General features: G+C 41.9%; 1 protein-coding gene across 15 annotated transcripts in view; it reads right to left on the bottom strand.

Moving 5' to 3' along the window:
- The window catches only part of TCF12 (transcription factor 12), a 152,745-nt gene extending 131,278 nt beyond the window's left edge, over nt 1-21,467 (bottom strand). For 2 of the 15 annotated variants that reach the window (XM_081170585.1, XM_081170582.1), the window contains exons 1-3: nt 19,446-19,933; nt 18,456-18,552; nt 17,553-17,625 (exon numbers count right to left, since the gene is read on the bottom strand). In XM_081170585.1, the coding sequence (XP_081026711.1) occupies nt 17,553-17,625; nt 18,456-18,536 (154 nt within the window). In that variant the 5' untranslated portion in view covers nt 18,537-18,552; nt 19,446-19,933. Of the gene's footprint in view, nt 1-17,552; nt 17,626-18,416; nt 18,553-18,990; nt 19,274-19,445; nt 19,936-19,998 lie in introns of those variants that run through there. The other 13 variants (XM_081170580.1, XM_081170568.1, XM_081170570.1 and 10 more) reach the window with 11 other exon arrangements.
- Nucleotides 21,468-22,044: the final 577 nt, after the last annotated feature.

Genomic DNA, 22,044 nt, shown 5'->3' on the forward strand with positions numbered 1-22,044 from the left:
GTTTTTTGGTCATTAGACAAAAAAAATTGTAACTTTGTCAGCAACTTACAACATGGCATACTGTAACACTAAAAAGGAAACACCTTAATCAACATCTCATTCCATGAAAGAAGAGGCCACACATATCAGGGAGAATGCTATCCATGCTAAACTTGTAGAGCAAAATATACATATTGCTTAAAGAATAAACAGACTTAATTGGGATATGCAGGGGGAAAGAAAGAGAACAAATTTATGGAACCACAGAAAGGGGGAGGGAAGTTGAAGATTGATATTTAAGAATTGTTTCCTTTTTTGCTGAAATGTTTATTTGTTATAAATGAAAATCATAATTTTTTTAATGTGTTTTGCTTAAACCAAAACATGCTAAATTTCAGTACAAACTTGTAGTTTTGTGATTAATTAGGGTAGAGAAATCAAAACTGGGAAATGTTACACAGTAATATTATTCAGTAAAGACAATGTTGCAATTTTAGTAGTAGTAGCATGAGCCAAGGAATCCGTTTTAGATTTCACCTTGCCTTAAGTAAGCTACTACGGTAATTCCTCCGCGAACATCTACCTCGTCTAGCATCCATTCAGGCGAACGTCTGCAGCAAACCCGGAAGTACCAGAACGAGTTACTTCCGGGTTTGCCACTCGCACATGTGCAGAAGCGCTAAATTGCGCTTCACGCATACACAGAAACACAAACCACTCCATGCACATGCGCAGACACGGCACTTTGCCCTGCGTCCTTTTCGGCTAGCGGCTAGGACTCCAGAATGGATCCCAGCCACAAAATGAGGTACGACTGTACATTCTTAGCTTTTGCAAGTCCAATTGCAACAAAGAAGTGGAAGTAATCCTGACATCTCTTACTTACATGGCTCTTTTAAGATTGATAATATAGGTAATATTATTTATACACTCTCAATCAAGTCCAGTAACCCATGGTGAGCTTTAAGCCACACAAACCCTAAGTTGAAATCTATAGATCAGACTGCACTCTTTGGTGTTATCTCTGCTTTGGCTAAACCCATTGTTTATGGTGACAAAAAATAGATGCAGAAAGACTCTGGTTCATGTACTGTTCCTTGCCTCTTCCAGTGCAGTTAGAAGGAGGAAACTGGAAACCTTCACTTCCATTTTTGATTAAGCACAGTTAGTTAATCTTAACTATGGCTTGTTTCAACAAACATTAGCTATAATTTATTATTATTACTATTTATTAAATTTGTATACCACCCTTCATCCGTGGATCTCAGGGCTGCTCACAAGATAAAAACAAAATAATAATAAAAACAAAAGCAAAGCAAACAAATAGCCCCCCTTCCATCAACACATTTAAAAGGATATAGGATGTTAATGAGCCTGGTTGAAGAGCAATGTTTTCACCTGATGCCTAACGGGACTGCGGTTGTATGCTCAAACTATCTTGTCCTGGTGAGCAACCTGGCCGTACCAGCTGAAGTTTCTGAACTGTCTCCAGAGGCAGCCCTACATATAACACATTGCAGTAATCTAACCTAGAGGTTACCAGAGTACAGACAACAGTAATTAGGCTATTTCTGTCCAGATAGGGGCACAAGCTGGGCCACCAGCCAAAGCCAATGGAAGGCATTTCATGCCACTGAGGCCACCTTAGCCTCAAGAGACAGCAAAGGATCCAGAAGAACCAATCCAAGCACCTTGCCCACATCCTCAAGCCTTACTAATGGAAACTAATCCAACACAACAGGATAGGGCAGTGCTGTGGACACCGCTTGAGAGTCATCTGTAGTGGAGTTTGCCTTAAAAACCAGCTATTAAATTTATTTTTACTTTCAAACTAATGTAAAATCTCCATAAAGGCTGGTTTTAAAAATGTGAATGGGGGTTGGTACTCAACTAAAACCAATTATAGGAAGCTAACACTGTAAAATGCACAATATAAATATTTCTAAATCTAGAGAACCATACTTTATATCTTTGGTAGTTTAACAGATCTAGCAAACAGTGGCACTGTAAAGACATTTTATACCCGTAGAACTTACCATTCTTTAAAAAGCACTCCTGCTTCTGCTCAGAACCTGGAAGCTTAACTATTATAATGCTGAATTATTACTTCTGTGGTGTATTTTCTGTGTCATGTGAGCACCTTCCAACTGGCTTCCTATGCATTTTAGTATAAAAATCATGCATGCCACACAAGGTAACATTAACAGTGACTAGGCAGCTGTGCAAGGACTGTGTTCATCAAAATACATTTACTTACTACCATGGCTTTGTCCTGAAACTCACCAGCAAGTTAACCCAATTCAAAGCTACTCCAGTGCCATACATAACTAACACAAGTGTGAGGTTGGAGTAACACTGACACCAAGACAGATGTGCTGAAATGTGGTGCATGCCAAATCCTTTCTAGTGTTAAAAGGACTAGAAGCCATTCATCCCCATCTGATGTAGTCAAATTTCAAATATATTACATTCTATTTCCCACATACGTTCATCCTAAAGCTGTAAATACTATTACTGTAGATTGCATTTATAGAAAAGGCACCAGCAAAGCAATACGCCATATTTTTCCGTCTATAAGATGCCCCCATGTATAAGACGCCCCCTATTTTGGGGGACTCCGATTTCAGAAAATGGAGGGAGATCTATCCATGTATAAGACGCCCCCAAATTTTGGATATAATTTTTTAGGGGGGAAACCTAGTCTTATACACTGAAAAATACAGTAGTTACAGTATGTGTCTAACTGTAACCATGACAAAACATTTAACACAATTTTGAGGAGAGGGTATTTTGAATTATGAAATAAAGTTACACTGTTAGAATTAAATGCTTAACAGGGTAATCGCTGAGGCCTTTGCAAAAGACATGAGGGGAAAGTGACAGTCAGGATAATATTGCCAACAGCTTTATGAACTGACTTTATTTACTGGTGACTCTCAAGGTCAAGTTAGAGTAAGGGGATTTGTTTTCCAAAACAAGTGAAGAAAATAATATCAAGAACAATTATGCAATAACTGTGGATTAAGCAAGTTGGAAGCAATATGAAAAATAACAGTACTACAAAAGCCCCAAATACAAATGTAGAGCACTAATATAATGAAAAGGAAATAATGTTATTATTTAAAATAGCAGAATTTAATTCACATTAGGAAAGCTGAGATGGTGGCTCACCAGACACATTTTTTTTGTATTTCCCACCAAGGTTTTTAACATATCATATACATACAGGTGTAAAAAGAAGAAAAAATTAGAATGCAAATTTATTAAAGAAAAAAGAAAAAGAGGGGGGAAATGCAACCTATAACTGAAGGTGGATCCTTTCATTTCTACATACCTAGAGGCAGCACCACCTACCAAAAATAGGTATTGAATATGCCCTCTCTATAATTACCCATGCTAGGGTATTCATAGAAAAAGAAACTCACCACAGATTCTAAAACGCTGTTTATCTGACAAGACTGAAAATAGTCATCTAATTTATTGGTTTATCAATGACAATTCTACTTGAGACAGTAGAGCTGGGACAGGTAGTGAGGGCAGGAGTTAACCGTACAAGTTATGGAACATATGTAAGAAACCATGCATCTATTGAGCCAAACAGAACAAAATATAATAATTTTCACATACGAGTTATAGCATTTAAGAATCTCACCATCAGGGGGAACCAGTTGAGATCTGGGAGGCAGCTTTTTTAAAAAGCAGACAATGTGTTTCTGTACACAGGATCACAGACAGTAGATCAGTGACAATAACTGATTTTATCACTAATCAAAAGAACAGCATTGCAACTAAGTAAAAGTCATTATGAAAGCTGGCTTTTGATATTCTCACCTATGAACAATCCTCACATACTTGCTCAGTTTTGAGATACCATGGCTTTTGTGAATTCACAGAAGCATTTACAGAACGGAAACCCTGCTATCCTATTACATTTACTTTATAAAAGGCAAAAAAAATCCCACCCATCTCCATAACAGCAATACGGCTTCAGAATTTGTGTAAAATGAAGCTGACTATACAAACTATAGAAAATATACCTATAGAAAATAGCTGGTCAATTAACAGATTTGAAAGTAACCAATAAGTTTTTATTCTCTTAAAATGTTTGAGGGTTTTTTCATATTGTTAAAGAAAGTATTATAAATTAAATGAGAGATGCACACTAAGAAGCAGATGTGGTTAATCCCAAGCAGCAGTTGGACAGTTGTCCAACTTCACTTCCAGTACGATTCAACCACTTTTAAATTACCATGGAGGCATCTTCCAAATCATTAATCTCTCCCTCTCTCTATTAAAAGGTCAACTGTGTGCAATGCCTTTCATTTTTTCCACCTACTTTCTGGTCAGTCTTGGCTCACAGTGTCATTAAATGAGACTTCTTCTGCCTCTAAACTTCATCCCCCATAACAAGCTAAGGAGAACTCATTGGGCTGGATCCAGGCTAAGTTAGCAGATTTCAATGGGATTCAATTACAACTGACTTAATCTGGAATCTGGATCCAATCCACTGAGTCAATCCCTTTATTTTTTAGGACTAGTTCCACCACCACTCCTCTTTTATGTAGAATAAAAAACGAGCAATACGTTCTTATTAGCCAAATCCCATTTTTGCAAGCAGAATACATTTGTCAAAAACAAAGCCAACAACACCTTGATCACAGAATCTTTAGACAACTTGTTACCATATCCATGATTATTAGATCATGGCCACAGGCAAGACACTGGTACATGTCTCCAACTGTCAAAGTGAATTTAATCCATTAACTTCAGAAGATAACAATGGACAAGGCTGTTTTCCAGAGGAAATTGATTTGGGAATATTTTTCCCACCTGACAAGCAGTTTGTTGTGCCTACTTGGCTGCAAAGGTTTTAAACACCATGACTTTATAAAAGAATATATGCATATAATATTGATCAAGCATATAAATTCATTTGATTACATTTAACTGTAACAAGGTTTATAAGTATTAATGTCTAAATTTCATGTTTTCAGTTTAATATAATAAGGTTAATTGTAACTTGAAGAAAGACTCCTCAATTGTTGTATTAACATGAATCTTCTGTGTTATGGTAATATTAGCTGGCTGGAAAAGGTGCCTGAAAAAAATATTCTATGCCCTAGAATAAAACACCTATGCAAAATGGTTGCCGCCTGTATATTATTCTCAAACTCCAACCCTTTTATTGTAGAACAAGAACAGTAACAATTAAATACAAACAAAACATAAGGTAAATAAGCCAGTTTTGACCAGTTTTATAAAGATTGTATAAAGGTTCACAGTGTTGAACAGATATCAGCAAGCTTCACTGGGAGAGACTCCCATAAAGTAGGAGCTGGAAGAGACAGTTCCAGTTTATAGCCCAAACAGCTCCTGTCCAAGATCACATCCATTGAGGGCTCTCTAGCATCTCAACTGACAGGATGACTTGGGTTGGCAACAGTGTTAAATCAAGACCTTTTAGGGCTCTAAAAGGTAAAATCCAGCTTCTATGGCAGGATCTGCTGGAACTTAGGGATATCACTGGATATGATAAACCTGAACTCGTAAAGACACACTTTTGAGATGTTTATAAGATATAATTTAAGAGGGACATCTACAGCACTGGTGAGGAACTTCCATGCCACTGGTTGGTAGTACTGAGTATGGCACGCAGGTAGGGCACTGTTGCTTCCGAACACTAAGCATTGCTGCCCGTTACTGAAAGGGAGTCACAGGAAGCTCACTACACTGCAGGAATGGTGACAGACGTGTTGGATTGGCAGCATGTCACAACACACTGAACTCCCCACAGCTCTCCCTCTGAGGAACTGAAGACACTCAGTGTTCAGAAGGGAGATGAGCAATGCCACCCTACCTGTACCACCCCACCAACCACAACTGCCACAATCCTATTTAGGCCCATCAGGCATTGGAGGTTGGGCTGCCAGGTTGCTTGGGGTGAAGTTCCGCCACATTTCCCAGGTATGGTATCACATTCATGTTCAGTGAATGGCTGCAAAGGAAGGAAAACTAGGAGCACAATCCTAAGATTCTTACTTTGCAGGCAAAATTCAGCACTTTTTAAATTTGGAGCCTTTTCTTGTCACTGCATATGCCGCCAGAAAGAGTGTCATATTCAAACATCTCTGATCTCAGAGGCTCCAAAGAAAGAATCATAAATTTTAGCAGTCAATTTTATCACTTGAAATTGGCAGCTGTCAATTTCAATTTATCATCACAGCTCCATTAGTAGGAGCTGCAAAATAACTTTCAAGGTGAGGTCATTAATCAACAATTTTTTACTGCATTTGCATATGACATATGGCTCTATACAAGGAAGATTTCTGGAGGTCTTGTACCAGTGTAGTGAGAGACATTCCCACATCAATTTAAAAGATGGCCCGGGGGGCGGGGAGCGTTGGTGGGAACTTTCAAGTGTGATTTGTTCTAGCCTTCCTTTCCTGACAAAATGAGCCAACATTCTTGTGAAGCAACACACATAATGCCATTGCAATAGTGGTATCCTGCAACAAGCACATTTGAAACTAACTTTTAATTTCCCCAGGCCCCTTCCTTAAAGCAGAGCAGCACTTTATGTTTATACATCACCCACTTGTCTCATTAGACATTCTAGATGTTTTACAATACTGCAAAAATAGATTTAAAAGAATAAAAACAACGATAGTGATAAAATTAAATCCAAGTTAAATGCAAAAACTGTTGGTTGGCAAGGAAAATAAAAAGGTACATAAAAGGAGAATTCCTTGGATGCCAATACCCAGGTTTGGGACAAGTACTCTTTGTCGAGAGAACCTGAGCAGAGATTTAAAATCAAATCTTCAAAAAACGGAAAAAGGAAGACCCAGGTAACTACCGACCTGTGAGATTGACATCAATACCATGGAAGGTCCTAGAACAGATAATCCAACTGTCAGTCTGTGAGCATTTAGGAAAGGAAGCTGTGATTACCAAGACCCAGCATGGGTTTTTCAAAAATAAGTCATGTCAAACCAATCTGATCTCTTTTGATGGAATTACAAACTTGGTGGATCAGGGAAATGCTGTAGACATAGTGTATCTTGATTTCAGTAAGGCTTTTGACAAATTCCCCCATGATATTCTCATGAGGAAACTGGTAAAATGTGGGTTGAGTAAGGTGACTGTTAGGTGGATCTGTAGCTGGTTGACTGACCAAACCCAATAAGTACTCATTAATGGTTCCTCATAATCCTGGGAAATAGTGACAAGTGGGGTGCTGCAGGGTTCTGTCCTGGGCCCATTGTTGTTCAACATCTTTATAAATGACTTGGATGAAGGAATTGAGGGGATGTTCATCCAATTTGCAGATGACAGCAAACTGGGAGGGGTAGCTAATGCTGCAGAAGACGGTCAGAATTCAAAATGACCTGAACAGATTGGATATTGACAAGATGGAACATATGCAGAGAAAGGCAACCAAGATGATCAAAGGATCTGGAAACTAAGCCTTACGAGGAACGCTTGAAGGAGCTGGGTCTTTCCAGGCTAAACATACTATCATTTCTCCTCTCAAGTCTCCACTTTTCCAGGCTCAAGAGGAGACTGAGAGGAGAAATGATAGTCATCTTCAAATATCTTAAGGACTGTCACATGAAAGAGGGAGCGTGCTTGTTTTCTCCTGCTCTGGAGGAGATGACTCTATCCAATGGTTTCAAATTACAAGAAAGGAAAAACTTTCTGACAGTAACAGCTGTTCAGCAGTGGAACAGACTCCTACAAGAGGTGTTGGTCTCTCCTTCCTTGAACGTTTTGAAACAGAGTTTGGATGGCCATCTGCCATGGATGCTTTAGCTAAGAGTCCTGCATCACAGGGGGTTGGACTAGATGACCCTTGGGTCCCTTCCAACTCTACAATTCTATGAAAATATGCAGCAAAGGAAATCATGGAAATATAGGCCATTAGACCTTTCAAAATGCCCTTGTGAGTTCCTTCCAAAATTACCCTCTTCCTCTAGCATAGAAAAAGACCACATGTAAGTTAAAAATGATTTACTTACAAACTCTTTGCAGGTCAGGTTCATGTGCTTTTCCATACATCAGTAAGAAAAGAGAGGCGGTTACAGTGGTGAGAGTTTCTGAATTATTGGTATAGAACTCAATAATAGCTTGTAAAAGCCATGCGGTCTGAACTTGGAGCAATCAGTTTATACCACATCACCTTGAGCTTTTCAAGTAGACTGAAGGAGAACAAAGGACTTGATTACTTTCCTCTCAAAGTGAGGGGGAGTGACCTAGCTAAGCCTGGCAAGACAGCTTACTCTGTGGCATTAACCCATTCGTGTATTAATCAAACTTCAAGCACATTGGTTATATAAGGCTGGTTATTACGCAAAAAACCAGCAAAGATATTAAAATTACTCAAATCCTTTAAAAAACCAATGCGCTTACAAATCCAGATAAGCTTGATAGTATGATCAAAAGGGACCCTTGGACCTAGCAGATAATGAAATTTTTCTGTTTTATTTAGAAAATGTTAAGACTTTTCTTTCTTCAGCACAGCTCCCATACCATCCCCACAACATATAAAAACCTAACAAGTTCTACAAATTGGATACATTTAGAAGCATGGTTAGCTCATACATAGCGCCACATTATAAAATGTAACAAAAGCTTGTTTTGTTTCTTTTCCTTAGTATTCAGTTAACATCTTCACCAAAAGTATGTCCTTTATGCTTTTGAATGTTGTGTTTGTAACCACAGCTTTGTTTTCTAAATGTAGAGATACAAAACATTCATTCAAGTCATAAAATCATCAATTATCTCATCCTTGCTGCAAGAAAAGAAATTGACCATTACGGTTAGCCAAAAATCATTGTGTCACTCACAAAATGCTAAGATAAACTAAACTTTCAAAAGAATATGTTCAAAGTTAGAAACTGATGCATGCTTACACCAGACTAGAGAGTGAAGCAATTACTAATACAGTCATACCTCGGGTTGAAGTTGCTTCAGGTTGAGCGCTTTCAGGTTGCGCTCTGCAGCAACCCGGAAGTAACGGAACACGTTACTTCCGGGTTTCGCCGCTCGCACATGCGCAGATGGTCAAAATGACATCACGTGCATGCACGGAAGCGGCGAATCGCAACCCACGCATGCGCAGACCTAAGGTACCACTGTAGTGGCTGAGTCATAAGCAGCATTCATCACCAAGAAAAGACAAGGGTTAGAGGCAGACAGACTCTTTTTTATCTTTTGACATGGTAACAAGTTGGCTTATCTACAACTCTCTTTAAATTTTCCCATGGAAATATTCAGCACAACCCAAGATCTCTCTAAAACAGGTATGTCTAATCAATGACACTCCAGATGTTGCTGGACTACAGCTCTCAGCGTCGCTGACCATTGGCCATAATGGCTGGGACGGATGGCAATTAGGAGTCCAACAATATCTGGAGGGCTGCAGTTTAGCTACCACTGCTTTAGATGCTTTCTAAAAAGACAACTACTGAATTCTCCAGAAAAATAATGAAGACCCACCTAAAGGTCTTCCAGAGACCTCATGACATTAGACACAATCTCAGGTTCAAGTACTTCCTTAAAGTGTCAGATGCAACTCAAAACCCAAGTTTCAAAAGCCAAAATAAACAAAGAATTTGTCCTACTATAATTATTATACCCATTCTCTTCCTCCAATGAATATAGAACAGATTATTTATGGTTCCAAGGCAATCCCCATTGCAAATTTTTAAACTTTAACATTTATAAATATATTAAACTAAAAAAGCCATAAGTACAATATTCAAAGATGAAACAAGTATTATGTAGATACAATGCAAACCAACAATCACATTTTTAACCCAGAGTAAAAACATGTTAAAAAAATTTGCAAGTCCCATCATAATAGAAGTTTGTTGATGGCTTCAGAAGCCAGCCCACCCTTGGCAATCTTCCAGGGAACAGAAAATTTATGTGAGCCTGCTGTCAATCTGAAGATTACAGTAGCACAGAGAGAATATTGTGCTTTCTTCAGCTTGTAAAAGCCAAGTCCATGTTTTGCTTGTCAGATACTACTCACAGGCAGTAACTAGGAATTGAAGAATGATGCACCAATATAATTTGCTCCCAGCAACTAATTATTGTAGACTAGAAATTCCACCTACTTTTAGAATGCAATGTCTCATAACATTTTAACACAACAAACAAACACATCACTCATATTTATTTAAAACACTTATATCCTGCCTTTCTTCAGAGGAGCTTGAGATAAAAACCACTTATTGACATTTAAACATGGAGAGCTAAAAATTCACTCACAATATGAATAAAGTCACAGAAGGTAGCAGGGATGGATAAAAGAAAAACTGAACAGTAAAGTTGTGCCTAGCTGTTTCAGGTGACTATTCGTAGGAAGCATGTATATATCTATATTTATATTATTAAGTATACCCCACTTACTAACTGAAGTTCTTGAGATGACTTACCATGTATTTGAAACATAATGAAATAAACATTGACACAATAGAAACTACAGCAGACAAAGGTGTGTTTTTATTAAATCTCCTTGTTCTGTATGTTACAACAAATGCCATTCTGCAATCTCCTGGCCTAGAACTGATGGCTGAAGTCAGTTCCACACAGACCACCACTTCCCACTGGGTGGTTGCTGCTGATGCTTCTATCTGCCTCAGCCCTAGTGGCTGATGCACGAGGTGCTGAGGGGACAAAAATGTTACATGCTTCTCTCCCAGTTCCCAGATCAGGGGTCAGCAACCCGCGGCTCCGGAGCCGCATGTGGCTCTTTTACACCTTTGCCGCGGCTCCGGGGCGGATACTAGCGAGGGGAGGAGGCGCATTGTGCGCCACGACACTCCCCACTGTGGCGGGTGCTGTACTGGCTGTGACGTCGCATGGGGGCGGTACGTGCATTAGTCACGCACCGTCCCGACGTCACCTTCCCGCCCGCTGTCAGATCGCGGCTCTGGAGATATATTTGTTTTAAATGTCGCAATGGTTTTGTGGCTCCCAGGTTTTTTTTCTTCGGAAAAGGGTCCAAGTGGCTCTTTTTGTCTTAAAGGTTGCAGACCCCTGTCCCAGATGATCCAACTGCCACTTTGCTGCAGAATCTCTGGGGCACAGCAAGTCACCTAGGAAATAATCTCAGCCCAGACATGGCTGCCTAAGTATATTAGATTGCATACAATGTGGTAAACCCTGAAATCGGGGTGGGGAGAAATAGGACTTTTTTCCTATGCCTTCCCACCCACCCGGTTTTCTAGTTGAAAAAGATGACATTTGGGGGGGGGGAGAATATATATTTGGCATTTTTTAAAAATAAATGAGATACTTTTTAAAGCAATGTTTCCCTTACTCAAACTGAATGGTATGAGTACTTTTTTAGTCTACAGCCTTAGAGCATGACAGTTTGTGTTTACTACAGACACATGCAACATTCAAGTCCAATATGCATCTCTATACCTAGAAGTGCTGCCATCTTTATACTACCATCCCTTTGCTGTTTGCAAATTGATCTTTGCCTTCTTTTGATTTAAGTTTGAATATTCTAAAAGCTGCTCTACTGACCTGGCTCTTCCCTTGTGGTCAACCTTTACACCTCTCCTCTCAAACTACTATTACATAGGTACAGATAAAGGCAAAGGACCCTTGGATGGTTAAGTCCAATCAAAGACAACTATGGGGTGCAGCGCTCATCTTGCTTTCCGGCTGAGGGAGCCGGTGTTTGTCCACAAACAGCTTTCCAGGTCATGTGGCCGGCATGATTAAACTGCTTCTGCTGCAACAGGACACCGTGACGAGTGCCGGAGCACATGGAAATGCTGTTTACCTCCCCGCTGCAGTGGTACCTTTTTATTTACTTGCAGTCATGTACTTTTGAACTGCTAGGTTGGCAGAAGCTAGGACAGAGCAACAGGAGCTCACCACTGCATGGATTTGAACTGCTGACTTTCTGATCTGAAAGCCCCAGAGGCTCAGTAGTTTAGACCACAACGCCACCCACATCCCTTTACTACATAAACATCCTGCTACAAAACTAACAAGAAGCCTATACATGTCTACTCAGAAGTAAACCCCACTGAATTCAATGGAGTTTACTGCCAGCTATGTGGGTACAGGATTGCAGCCCAAGACACTATACTTTTGAGGCTACAATCCTATGTACACTCACCACTAAACAGAGCAAGTCTTCCTTTTGAGTAAACATGCAAAGGATTGCTCTGCAAATGTCATAAATATGGTAGTATAACAGAATATTCTAGGTAAGTTATATATATTGTTAGTGAAGGTTAGCTAACAAAGTAATGTATACATTTCTGGCTTTCAGCCCCCAGAAAAAATATTTTTCTCAGTGATTCCAAAATTCCCAGAAATATTATATCTATGTCTTTAGCTGTTCAGGTATGATTTAAGTCAGCAACTTAAGCGTTCTTAACATCTTCACATTTTTCTTAAACTCTAATACTACTGCATTGCCATTTTGAAATATTTCTAAACACCCCAACAGAAACAATTTCTAAGTAGAGCTTTGAATACAATACTTAAACCATTAAGTGCACTATCTATCTATCTATTTTCTAAACAAGTATCTCAATTACTTTTGGCTACTAGAAAATGTTTCCAGATATTTAGAATCAAATTGAAAAATAGATATTTGGGGGGGGGGGAAGTGGGGTAAATAAAACACATTAAATCAGATATGCATTCATTCTGAGCAGAACAACCCCCCCAAAAAAAATCCGCATTACTGACATCAACTGATACTGCAGAAAGCAATGATACCCTGGTCTGTATCAAATACAGCTCCCAAACAGTGTATAAAGTGCCACTCCATCAAGCCAACTGCAACAGTCAAGCCTCAATGCTATGATGTCATGAACAGCTGTCACTAGCCCCACCCCCAAGAAAGAAAGTTACAGCCTTCTTCCCAGATTTCATTCATTAAAGTGTGTTTCTATACACTGCCAATGCCTGCTGTTCCAAAATGAGGGTGACTCCAGACACACCTTACATCTAACAAACAAACAAGTAGGAGAGGCTAATGCCATCATTGATGTAATTTCACTACTTTAGTTTAGACCACATCAGCCACCCTTATGCGGATTCAGTTTGTGTGTGCGCGTGAGTGTGCACACACAAACATATATTTAATATATATCCTTATAGCCTGCATTTCCTCAGAGAAGCTCAAGAGGGCTAACAAGACATAAAACAATTTATCAGTGATTAAACATCAGGAAGCAAAACACAAGCAACAATATTTTTATAGGAACCATGCATGTGGCATCTGCCATAAAGTAAGAAACTTGCCATCTGAGACGCAACTGCGTGCCATGAGCATACTGATGGCATTTTGTTCCACATCTCTGTAAGAAACCCTTCCCCTTGAAGAAAACCCACACCTACAAAAACCCAGGAAGCCAACATCCAACTGCTGATTCCCTGCAAAGGGAATGTGCTACTAATATTCATGAAATCCCAGCAAGTGTATCATTATCACATCATGGTAACAGTAACAAGCCCCGAAGTACAACTGGGGATGAATCATCTATAGATTGAGGCAGTGTCTATGCCAGGGAGGAATTTCTCATACACAGGGTCCAAATACAGTGCTCTGGTCCCAAGGCCATACCCCTCATCAGCCCTGCATCCTCTTCAAAATCTTTGTCCTGGCTGGAATGTGCCTTTGACCTGTGGTAATGCCTACAGGTGTTTAGAGGCTTTTGACATTTGCATGGCTGCAATGCAACCTACTTAAGAGTTGTACCCACTTCTCCACCCACTTTTGCCTCTGACCCCTTAAGAGGGACAAGTGGCCGCTAAAAGCTGCCACAAGAGAACAGCAGCCCCTGGGGACTGAAAAATAAATAATAATAATAATAATAATAATAATAATAATAATAATAATAATAATAATAATTTATTATTTGTACCCCGCCCATCTGGCTGGCTTCCAACAAAGATGAAAAATACACTAAAATGTCACATATTAAAAACTTCCCTGAACAGAGCTGCCTTCAGATGTCTTCTGAATGTCAGGTAGTTGTTTATCGCTTTGACATCTGATGGGAGGGCGTTCCACAGGGCGGGCGCCACTACCGAGAAGGCCCTCTGCCTGGTTCCCTGTAACTTGGCCTCTCGCAGTGAGGGAACCGCCAGAAGGCCCTCGGAGCTGGACCTTAGTGTCCGGGCAGAACGATGGGGGTGGAGACGCTCCTTCAGATATACTGGACCGAGGCCGTTTAGGGCTTTAAAGGTCAGCACCAACACTTTGAATTGTGCTTGGAAATGTACTGGGAGCCAATGTAGGTCTTTCAAGACCAGTGTTATATGGTCTTGGCGGCCGCTCCCACTCCTGCTGCACACAGACTGAAAGAAAGGTAGGGACTAAGTACTTCCAAAACAAACTGGAATTGATCCCACTAACCAGGTAAGAGTGTCTAAGTATTCAAGCTAAGAAGCCCAGTCGTCAAATACAAGCTACTGTCTGTGAAGCAAATGGCAAGCTTCACACAAGCAGACAGTAGACCTTTAGACCTTAGTACAAATCAACCAGACTGGTGAAGACACATGGAAAGACAGAATGGCATTTTATAGAAACAACAGAAGAGAGGCGAGGCATTCCAGAATATATTTGGATCCTGAGCCATAATGAGTTTTATGGGTTAAAACCAGCACTTTGAATTGAGCTTGGAAATGTACAGCCAGCCAGCATAGTCATAACAGAATTAGTATTATGTGATCTGTGTTATGGTTGCCTCACCTCAAAAAAAGGTTATTTTAGAGCTGGAATTTTTTTCAGAAAAAGGCAACCAAAATAATAAAGGGGCTGGAACAACTCCATGACGAAAAGTTACAACACCTGGGGCTTTTTAGTTTTGTGGTGGGGGGAGGATTAAGGGGGCATGATAGAGTTTATGTATGATGTCGTGAAAGCAGACTGGAAGTTTTTCTCCCTCTCTCATAATACTAGAAGCTAGAACCATCCAATGAAGTTGAACGTTGGAGGATTCAGGGGAGACAAAAAAGTATTTCTTCACACAGCACAGAGTTATACTATGAAATCTGCTCCCACAAGAGGTAGCCATACCCTCCAATTTGGGTGGCTTTGAAAGTGGATTGAACAAATTCATTAATATGAATGTCAATGTCTACTAGCTATGGTGGTTATGTTCTGCCTCCACTGTCCGAGGCAATAGACCTCTGAATCTCACTTGGGTCTTGCTTGCAGGCTTCCCATAAGCATCTGGCTGGCCACTGTGAGAACAGGATGCTGGCCATGATATGCTTTTGGCCTGATCTATCAGAGCTCTTCTTAGTAGCAGCACTTGTTTCACCATCAGCAAGACACAAATGATGAAAGTTTTCTGTAGATAACTGAACCTTAATGTCTCTAGTAAATTTTACAGCCACAATCTTCCATGTTGACTTTTTTAAGTAGTCACTGAGTATTCAGTGTGACTTATTCTGATATAAATGTGCACAGGATTCCTAACTTACTTCATGTCTGCAAATAATTTGCAACAAGTTAAAAAATTAATGTCTCTCACATGCACATAAAATTCAACTACTGGAAGATTTTGTCAAGTCTCAGTTTTAGATTATAGGTTTTTGAAAGAGACAATTCCGTTCAGGTTCATGTAACAGGTTTTAACAAATTGAGCACAAAGCACAAAACCACTACTGAGATCCAGAAGATTTACATTAATATTTAACATGAAGGATGCAGACGTGAGGGTTACTTGTGAACATGAAATCTACACATTTTGAAATTATAGACAAACCTCTCAAAATATATGTTTAAGGTTATATCATAAATATGGCATATATTTCAATACAATAAGCCTCTCACATATTTATGCTGAAAAACAGATTGTCATTCTCTGCTTCCATAACTCTGCTTCAGAAAACTGTGTATACTATGCTACAATTGCAGCTGCTTGCAGCTGATATTTTCTAGGAAATTAGAAAGCCTTGGGAAGCTTTCTGTTTGCAGCCATATTCATTTCCCAAAGAAAAATGGCATATACTTGCAACTCCACATCAAGCTGTACAGGAAAATTAAAACACAGTTATGTTTCTTTATCTGTATTCTCCAACAGCAGTCCAATAACCATTGTTACAAGTTTGAAAGTTATGTTTGGTTTATCTATGATTAACACTATCACTGATGTAGATACAATGCTATTAATAGTTATTTCTTAAATGAAGTAGGGGAAGAAATGCCCTCATGACAAAGAAAACTGCAAGCACACAAGGCACTCCAAATCACTTCACTGTGATTAGACACCAGGAAGCATTATGTCTACACTGGGTCTACTATGAAATATACCAAAAACTTTTTAAAATGATCCAACAGCAATCTAAATATTAATTTTCATTCAACAATACTTGTTGAGAGTTTAATTCAGACTTTGCCGCAACAATATTAAAAGACTCAAAACTAGTAGACAGACCTGCTTGCTTTTTAGCCATTCAGAAGTTAATCTCCTTGGGTAATTCAAGTTTAGATAGAATACCAAAGATTTGTGAGGAAGGACAAGACTCAGATTCCCAGTTAGATTATGGAAATACTTACTAGATTACCCCTGACAATTAGAAGTCAACACAAATAAAAATGCAACAGTGCTTCCAAAACTAATAATGTAGCATTTGATAATATGTTTTATTTTCCTTATCTATAAAAGACAACAAGTACAACAGATCAACACAATTCTCCGAAAATGCTTTCCAATAATGCAATCTCATATAATTCTACACTGGTCAAACTAAAATAGTCATCTATTTTAAATCTGCAGCTCAATTATGCCTACTGTGAATTTAAAGTAGGATATGAAAGTATACGTAACATATGCAGGAGAGAAGAATGCCAGAAAACATGTTTTAGGCACAAGGTTGTAGGAGCACTGGAACACAGAATAACAGCTCTGCACTGCTGCCATTGCAATTTACAGCATTTTTAAAGAAAAGCATTATCTTCAATACAACTCAATTTCAAATTTTATTTCCTCAGCAAATACTTCATCTCCCAATTTAAATGGTTTATGCACACATAAATACACATCTGTTCAATCTGGTCAATATACATTATACATTTGCCTCTCTTTTCCTACTTAATTTGACCAGGTGAACTCTAGAAACGAAACACTGTTTTCCCTATTTAGCTGTACTTTATTCTAGTCTTGCTCTATGCCTTAATTTTGTATACATTACACAAAAGGCTTTCAACTTCAATATTCTGAATTTATGTTAGTGTTACTTAAATCACTAAAAGTTTTTTAAAATTCAGAAGAAATAATATAATCCCAAATTACTGACAAAAAAACCTGAATATCCACATTTTCACGAATACCTGTCTTCCTGCAAACCCAATATTCTCAACTGAATTAACCTTTAAACTCATTCCACAGCATCAACAAACTAGAGATTCCAGCAGAAAACTAACTCATTTTTAAAGTGTTTATACTGCATTTGTTTTAACTCCTTGAAAACTATATATTTCATCCACAAAAGTTTGTCATATACAAATTAAGATTTTATATATAACATAATACAACAGCATTGCTCTTGAACTTTTATGTTTTTCAGATGCCTCTTACCTGATCCACTGAACTGGCTGCTTCCTAGTGTTGTTGGTCTAGTTTTCCCACTATTAAGAGGTGGAGAAAACATCTGCAAAACAAGTGGATGCATTTCAGTCAGCATGGAATGAAAACTACTATGTATATTTGGAATGTAAAAAAAAGCTGGGAATACATTCATAGAAAAATTAATAGCATTAACTGTGCTTAAAAATGTTTCATAACACAGAGAATTAGTGGTACAATTTTTAAGGTCAGTAACATATCCAATTTATTAATATAATAGGTCTATTGGTCAAAATACTACAAGTGCAGGATAACCATAACAAAGCCAAGTAAGTATTCTGTATTTTACTTTCACAAAATACACTTGATTTAAAAAATAATAATGTGAGACATTGTGGGACATCATGACTTGCTTCCAATCTAATATTACAGTGCAAAACAGGAGTAAAGATACTAGGGCTGCAATCCTACACCGACTTACCTGAGAGTAAGTCCAATTCAACTCAATGAGGTTTACTTCTGAGCAAACATGCGCAGAATTGAACCCAGCCTACAACCCTAATTATGGATACATGAAGGCAGGTCCCACTCTTCTGAGCAAATAGGATTAGGATTAAGCTGCTTGGGGTCCCCCTCCCCATTACCTACACTGCATTTTTACAGAAAAAACAAACACCCTTTGACCTATCTGTAGAAAACAAACGAGAAGAGCTACCCAATGGCTATCTATGGGTCAGCTGGGTTTTAACCAGTTAAGATGACTGACCCAGAGCCTTCAATACGGGAGTTTAGTTATTACATCCAAGTTTCCCCTTTGGCTGAGCCAGAAGCAACCGAGCCCTGCACGCAGCTGCCCCACTTCTCGGTCCGCTTTACCGTGGAGAAGCCATAAGAAGACTTCGAAGAATATCCTACCGCGCTGAAGTCCAGCAGGTCGCTCAATTCCTTGTCTGTCCCTATAGCGGCCATCCGCTGCTGCTGAGGATTCATCTTCATCCACTTACGAAGAGTCCTAAGCGGCAACAAAAGGGAAAGGAAGAGGCGCGTTAACCAAAACAAGGAGGACGGCATCCTCAGCCTTGAGCAAAGCCAAAGATCGTTCTTCTTTCCCCCGCATCTCAAAGGCACCCAAAAGCAGCAGCAGCAGCAGAGCCAACTCCGTGGAAGTTTCTTTCCTCCCTCCCTCCTCCATCCCAGAGATGTTCGCATCCACAGAATTTAATCCTCGCCTTGGGGAAGAAAGGCGCGCCGCTGAGCTGGAAGCCCGGCCTCGGGAAGCGGGCAAGAGGGGATGCCTAACAGGAGCAGCCCCGAAGGGGAAGAACGAAGCGGAGGCAAAGTCCTCCGAGCAGGCCGAGCGGGGAAGTGAGCGGCTGGGCCGATGGAAAGGCGGGCAGGCGCTCGACTCCCTCCCCTCGACCAGGCTGCGAACAATAAGTCTCTCGCCCACCTCTCCGCCAGCCACTTCCGCGCCAGCGAAGCGCCGCCAGGAACCCGGAGTTTAAGGGGTTTCTCGCGGGAAAGAGAACCGGAGAAGGCGGCGTGTGTGCAGGAACAGGGGCCACTAGTTGGGGGCGCGGAGGGGCCGCTCTTCCCGGAACAACCCCGCCGGCCTGCGCGGAAGAGCCAGAGGAGCAGCCCTGCCGCCCCCGCGCCGAGAGGGGGTCTCCTGCCCGCCCATCCCGCGGCCCCGGCCGCCTCCCCAAAAAGGGCGCCGGAGCCTCTCAGCACCGGGCGCGATACTGCCCAGGCGCGCGCCCCGGGCCGTGCGCGTCCCCGCTTCTCCTCCCTCCGAGCGGGGAGGGAGCCCCCTCCGGCCGCCACCGGCTTCCCTTCCCCTCGGTCCCCACCCCTGCCCGCTTCTCCCGCTCCCTCCCTCCCTCCGTGACGCCTGCCTGCCTTTACCCGGTTCCCGGCCCCGCTGCCCGGGTCCAAGTGGCTCTTCTCCTTCTAAGGCGGCGGCGGCGGCGGCGGCAGCGTCACCCCCGCCCCGGAGTCAGTCAGGAGAGAAGCAGCAGCAGCAGCAGCGGAGGAAGACGGAGCGGAGGGGCGAGAATGCCGCGCGCTCTCCACTCCCTCAGCGCGTCCTTCCTTTCCTTTCTTCCTCCTGCCCTCTTCGCGCTCGGCCGCTCCGTCGACTGCCGCCCGTGGCCTCCCTTTCCTTCCTCCGCCCGCGCCTGCCGGTCTGCCTTTCTTGCTCCCCCGCCCCGTCTCGACGGAACTTGCGGGGCCTCCCCTCAGGCAGACATTTTTGGGCTTCGGGGCCTCAGCACCGCCACGTTCAAGGTTCCTGCTCTGTATCCCTCCGCGCTTGGCGGCGGCGGCAACAGCAACCTCAGCAGCAGCGCCGCGAAGAGCGCGGCGGCGATTAACCCTTCTCTGCCTGACGAGTGCTGCTGCCGCCGCCGCCGCCTTAATGAGGCCAGCGGCCCTCACTTAGTCTCTGTGAGGTAAAGACCTGGAGCAGGGAGAAAGCGGGCGCTGCTTCTCCGGCGGTCGGCCTCGTCTCCTTGCCAGGTCCCGCCCGCCTCTTCTCCCCTCAGCGAGCGAAGAAGCGGGCGCCGAGGAGCCAGGAAGCCCAGGTGGGCGGGCGGCCCCGGCGCTACTTCCTCCCGCAGGCGCGCTTCAGGGACCTGGGCTCCAGCCGGCTTCCTTGGGAGTAAGCGCCGCTCTGAGCGCAACGGGACTTGCCCCCGCGTAAGGGCACCCAAGAGGGGCGCGGAGTTTTAACTCCGGCTCAAGCGTTGCGGAACAGACCGGCTGCCTCAGTTAGTCTTGAGTCTCGGCGGGAAGGGGAGGCTTCGCTTCTTTCCAGAGGGCCAGGCGAGGAAAAGCAACCCCGAGTCTTCTGGCACCCTCAGAATAGCCGGGTCCTGGAGGCTCCACCAGATGCTGTGTTGCTTCGACTTCTCCTGTTGGCTTTGTAACAAAAACATGCAACTTATCCTTAAGATCAGCCTCCATACCTGAAAAAGTGACATCAATTTTCAAAAAGGAATCGTTTGGCCCTCTGGGTGTTGCAGAACTACAACTCCCATTAGACCCAGCAACCATGGGCAGGAAAGATTGGAGTTATTGTTCAGCCACAGCTGGATGGCCAAAAGTTCCCCAGTTATAGGCTGGAAAGCAATATTAAATACAGAATTATTGCGCCACTACAGCTTCTTCTTCACTAACCCTTTAGACGCCTTTGGGAATGTCAATAAGCATGTTGATAGCTTACTATGTGTCCTTAGACTTACAAAAAGCTTTTGACAAAGTACAAAAAGGGATTGCAAGGAACTCCAAAAGGATTTCTCCTAACTGGTGGGACGGGAAGTAAAATGACAAATGCAACTCAATGCAAACAAGTGAAAAGGGCTGGACATGGGGCAAAGAATCCTATTCACATATATGCTCATAGGATCTGAACTGGTGGTGCCCCACCAGGAATAAAACACCAGGGTTGTAGTAGATACTCTGATGTAGATGTTAATCCATTGTGCAGCAGCTGAAAAAAAGGCAGACTCCACATTAAGAATCATTAGGAAAAGAACTGAAAATAAAAGTATGTACAGTTCTAGTCACTTCACCTCAGCATGGATATTGTGTGAGCTGGAAAGGGTTCAGAAAAGGGCAACCAAAATTATCAGGAGGACAAAGTTGCAACATATGGGGCTTTTTAGTTTAGAAAAAAGGAGTAAGAGGAGACATAAGAGGTGTATAGAATTATACATGGTAGGAAGATTTAGGACATAGACAAGTACTTCTTCACACAGTGCATACTTAAATTATAGAATTAGTTCCCACAAGAGGTAGTGATCCCATTGGATGGCTTTAAAAGAGGATTAGACAAATTCATGGAGGATAAGGGTATCAGTGTCTATTAGCCATAATGGCTATGTTCTATCTCCATTGTCCAAGGCAAAATGTATTTGAATGACAGTTATCTAAGAATCACTGAGGGTGTGTGTGCTGTACTCAGCATGTATGTGCATGTGTTTGGCCATGGTTCTTATAAAGGTAAAGGTACCCCTGCCCGTATGGGCCAGTCGTGTCCGACTCTAGGGTTGCGTGCTCATCTCGCTCTAAAGGCCATGAGCCAGTGCCGTCCGAAGACACTTCTGGGTCACGTGGCCAGTGTGACGAAGCTGCTCTGGCGAGCCAGCACCAGCGCAGCACACGGAAACGCCATTTACCTTCCCGCTATAAAGCGGTACCTATTTATCTACTTGCACTTAGGGGTGCTTTCGAACTGCTAGGTGGGCAGGAGCTGGGACCGAACAACGGGAACTCACCCCGCCGCGGGGATTCGAACCGCCGACCATACAATCGGCAAGTCCTAGGCACTGAGGTTTTACCCACAGCGCCACCCGCGTCCCAGCTCCTCCACACAGTGTCCCCACAGCGCCACCCGGTTCTTATAGTCTGCAGAAATCTCTCCAAGGCATAGCAGCCCTGAGGGGGGTGGGCTGTGTGTGTGATGGCAACTCTTTGTGCTGGCTTTCACTCAAACAGGAATCAC

This window comes from Podarcis bocagei, assembly GCF_964188305.1.
Source record: "Podarcis bocagei genome assembly, chromosome: 14".
NCBI classification, from domain to species: domain Eukaryota; kingdom Metazoa; phylum Chordata; class Lepidosauria; order Squamata; family Lacertidae; genus Podarcis; species Podarcis bocagei.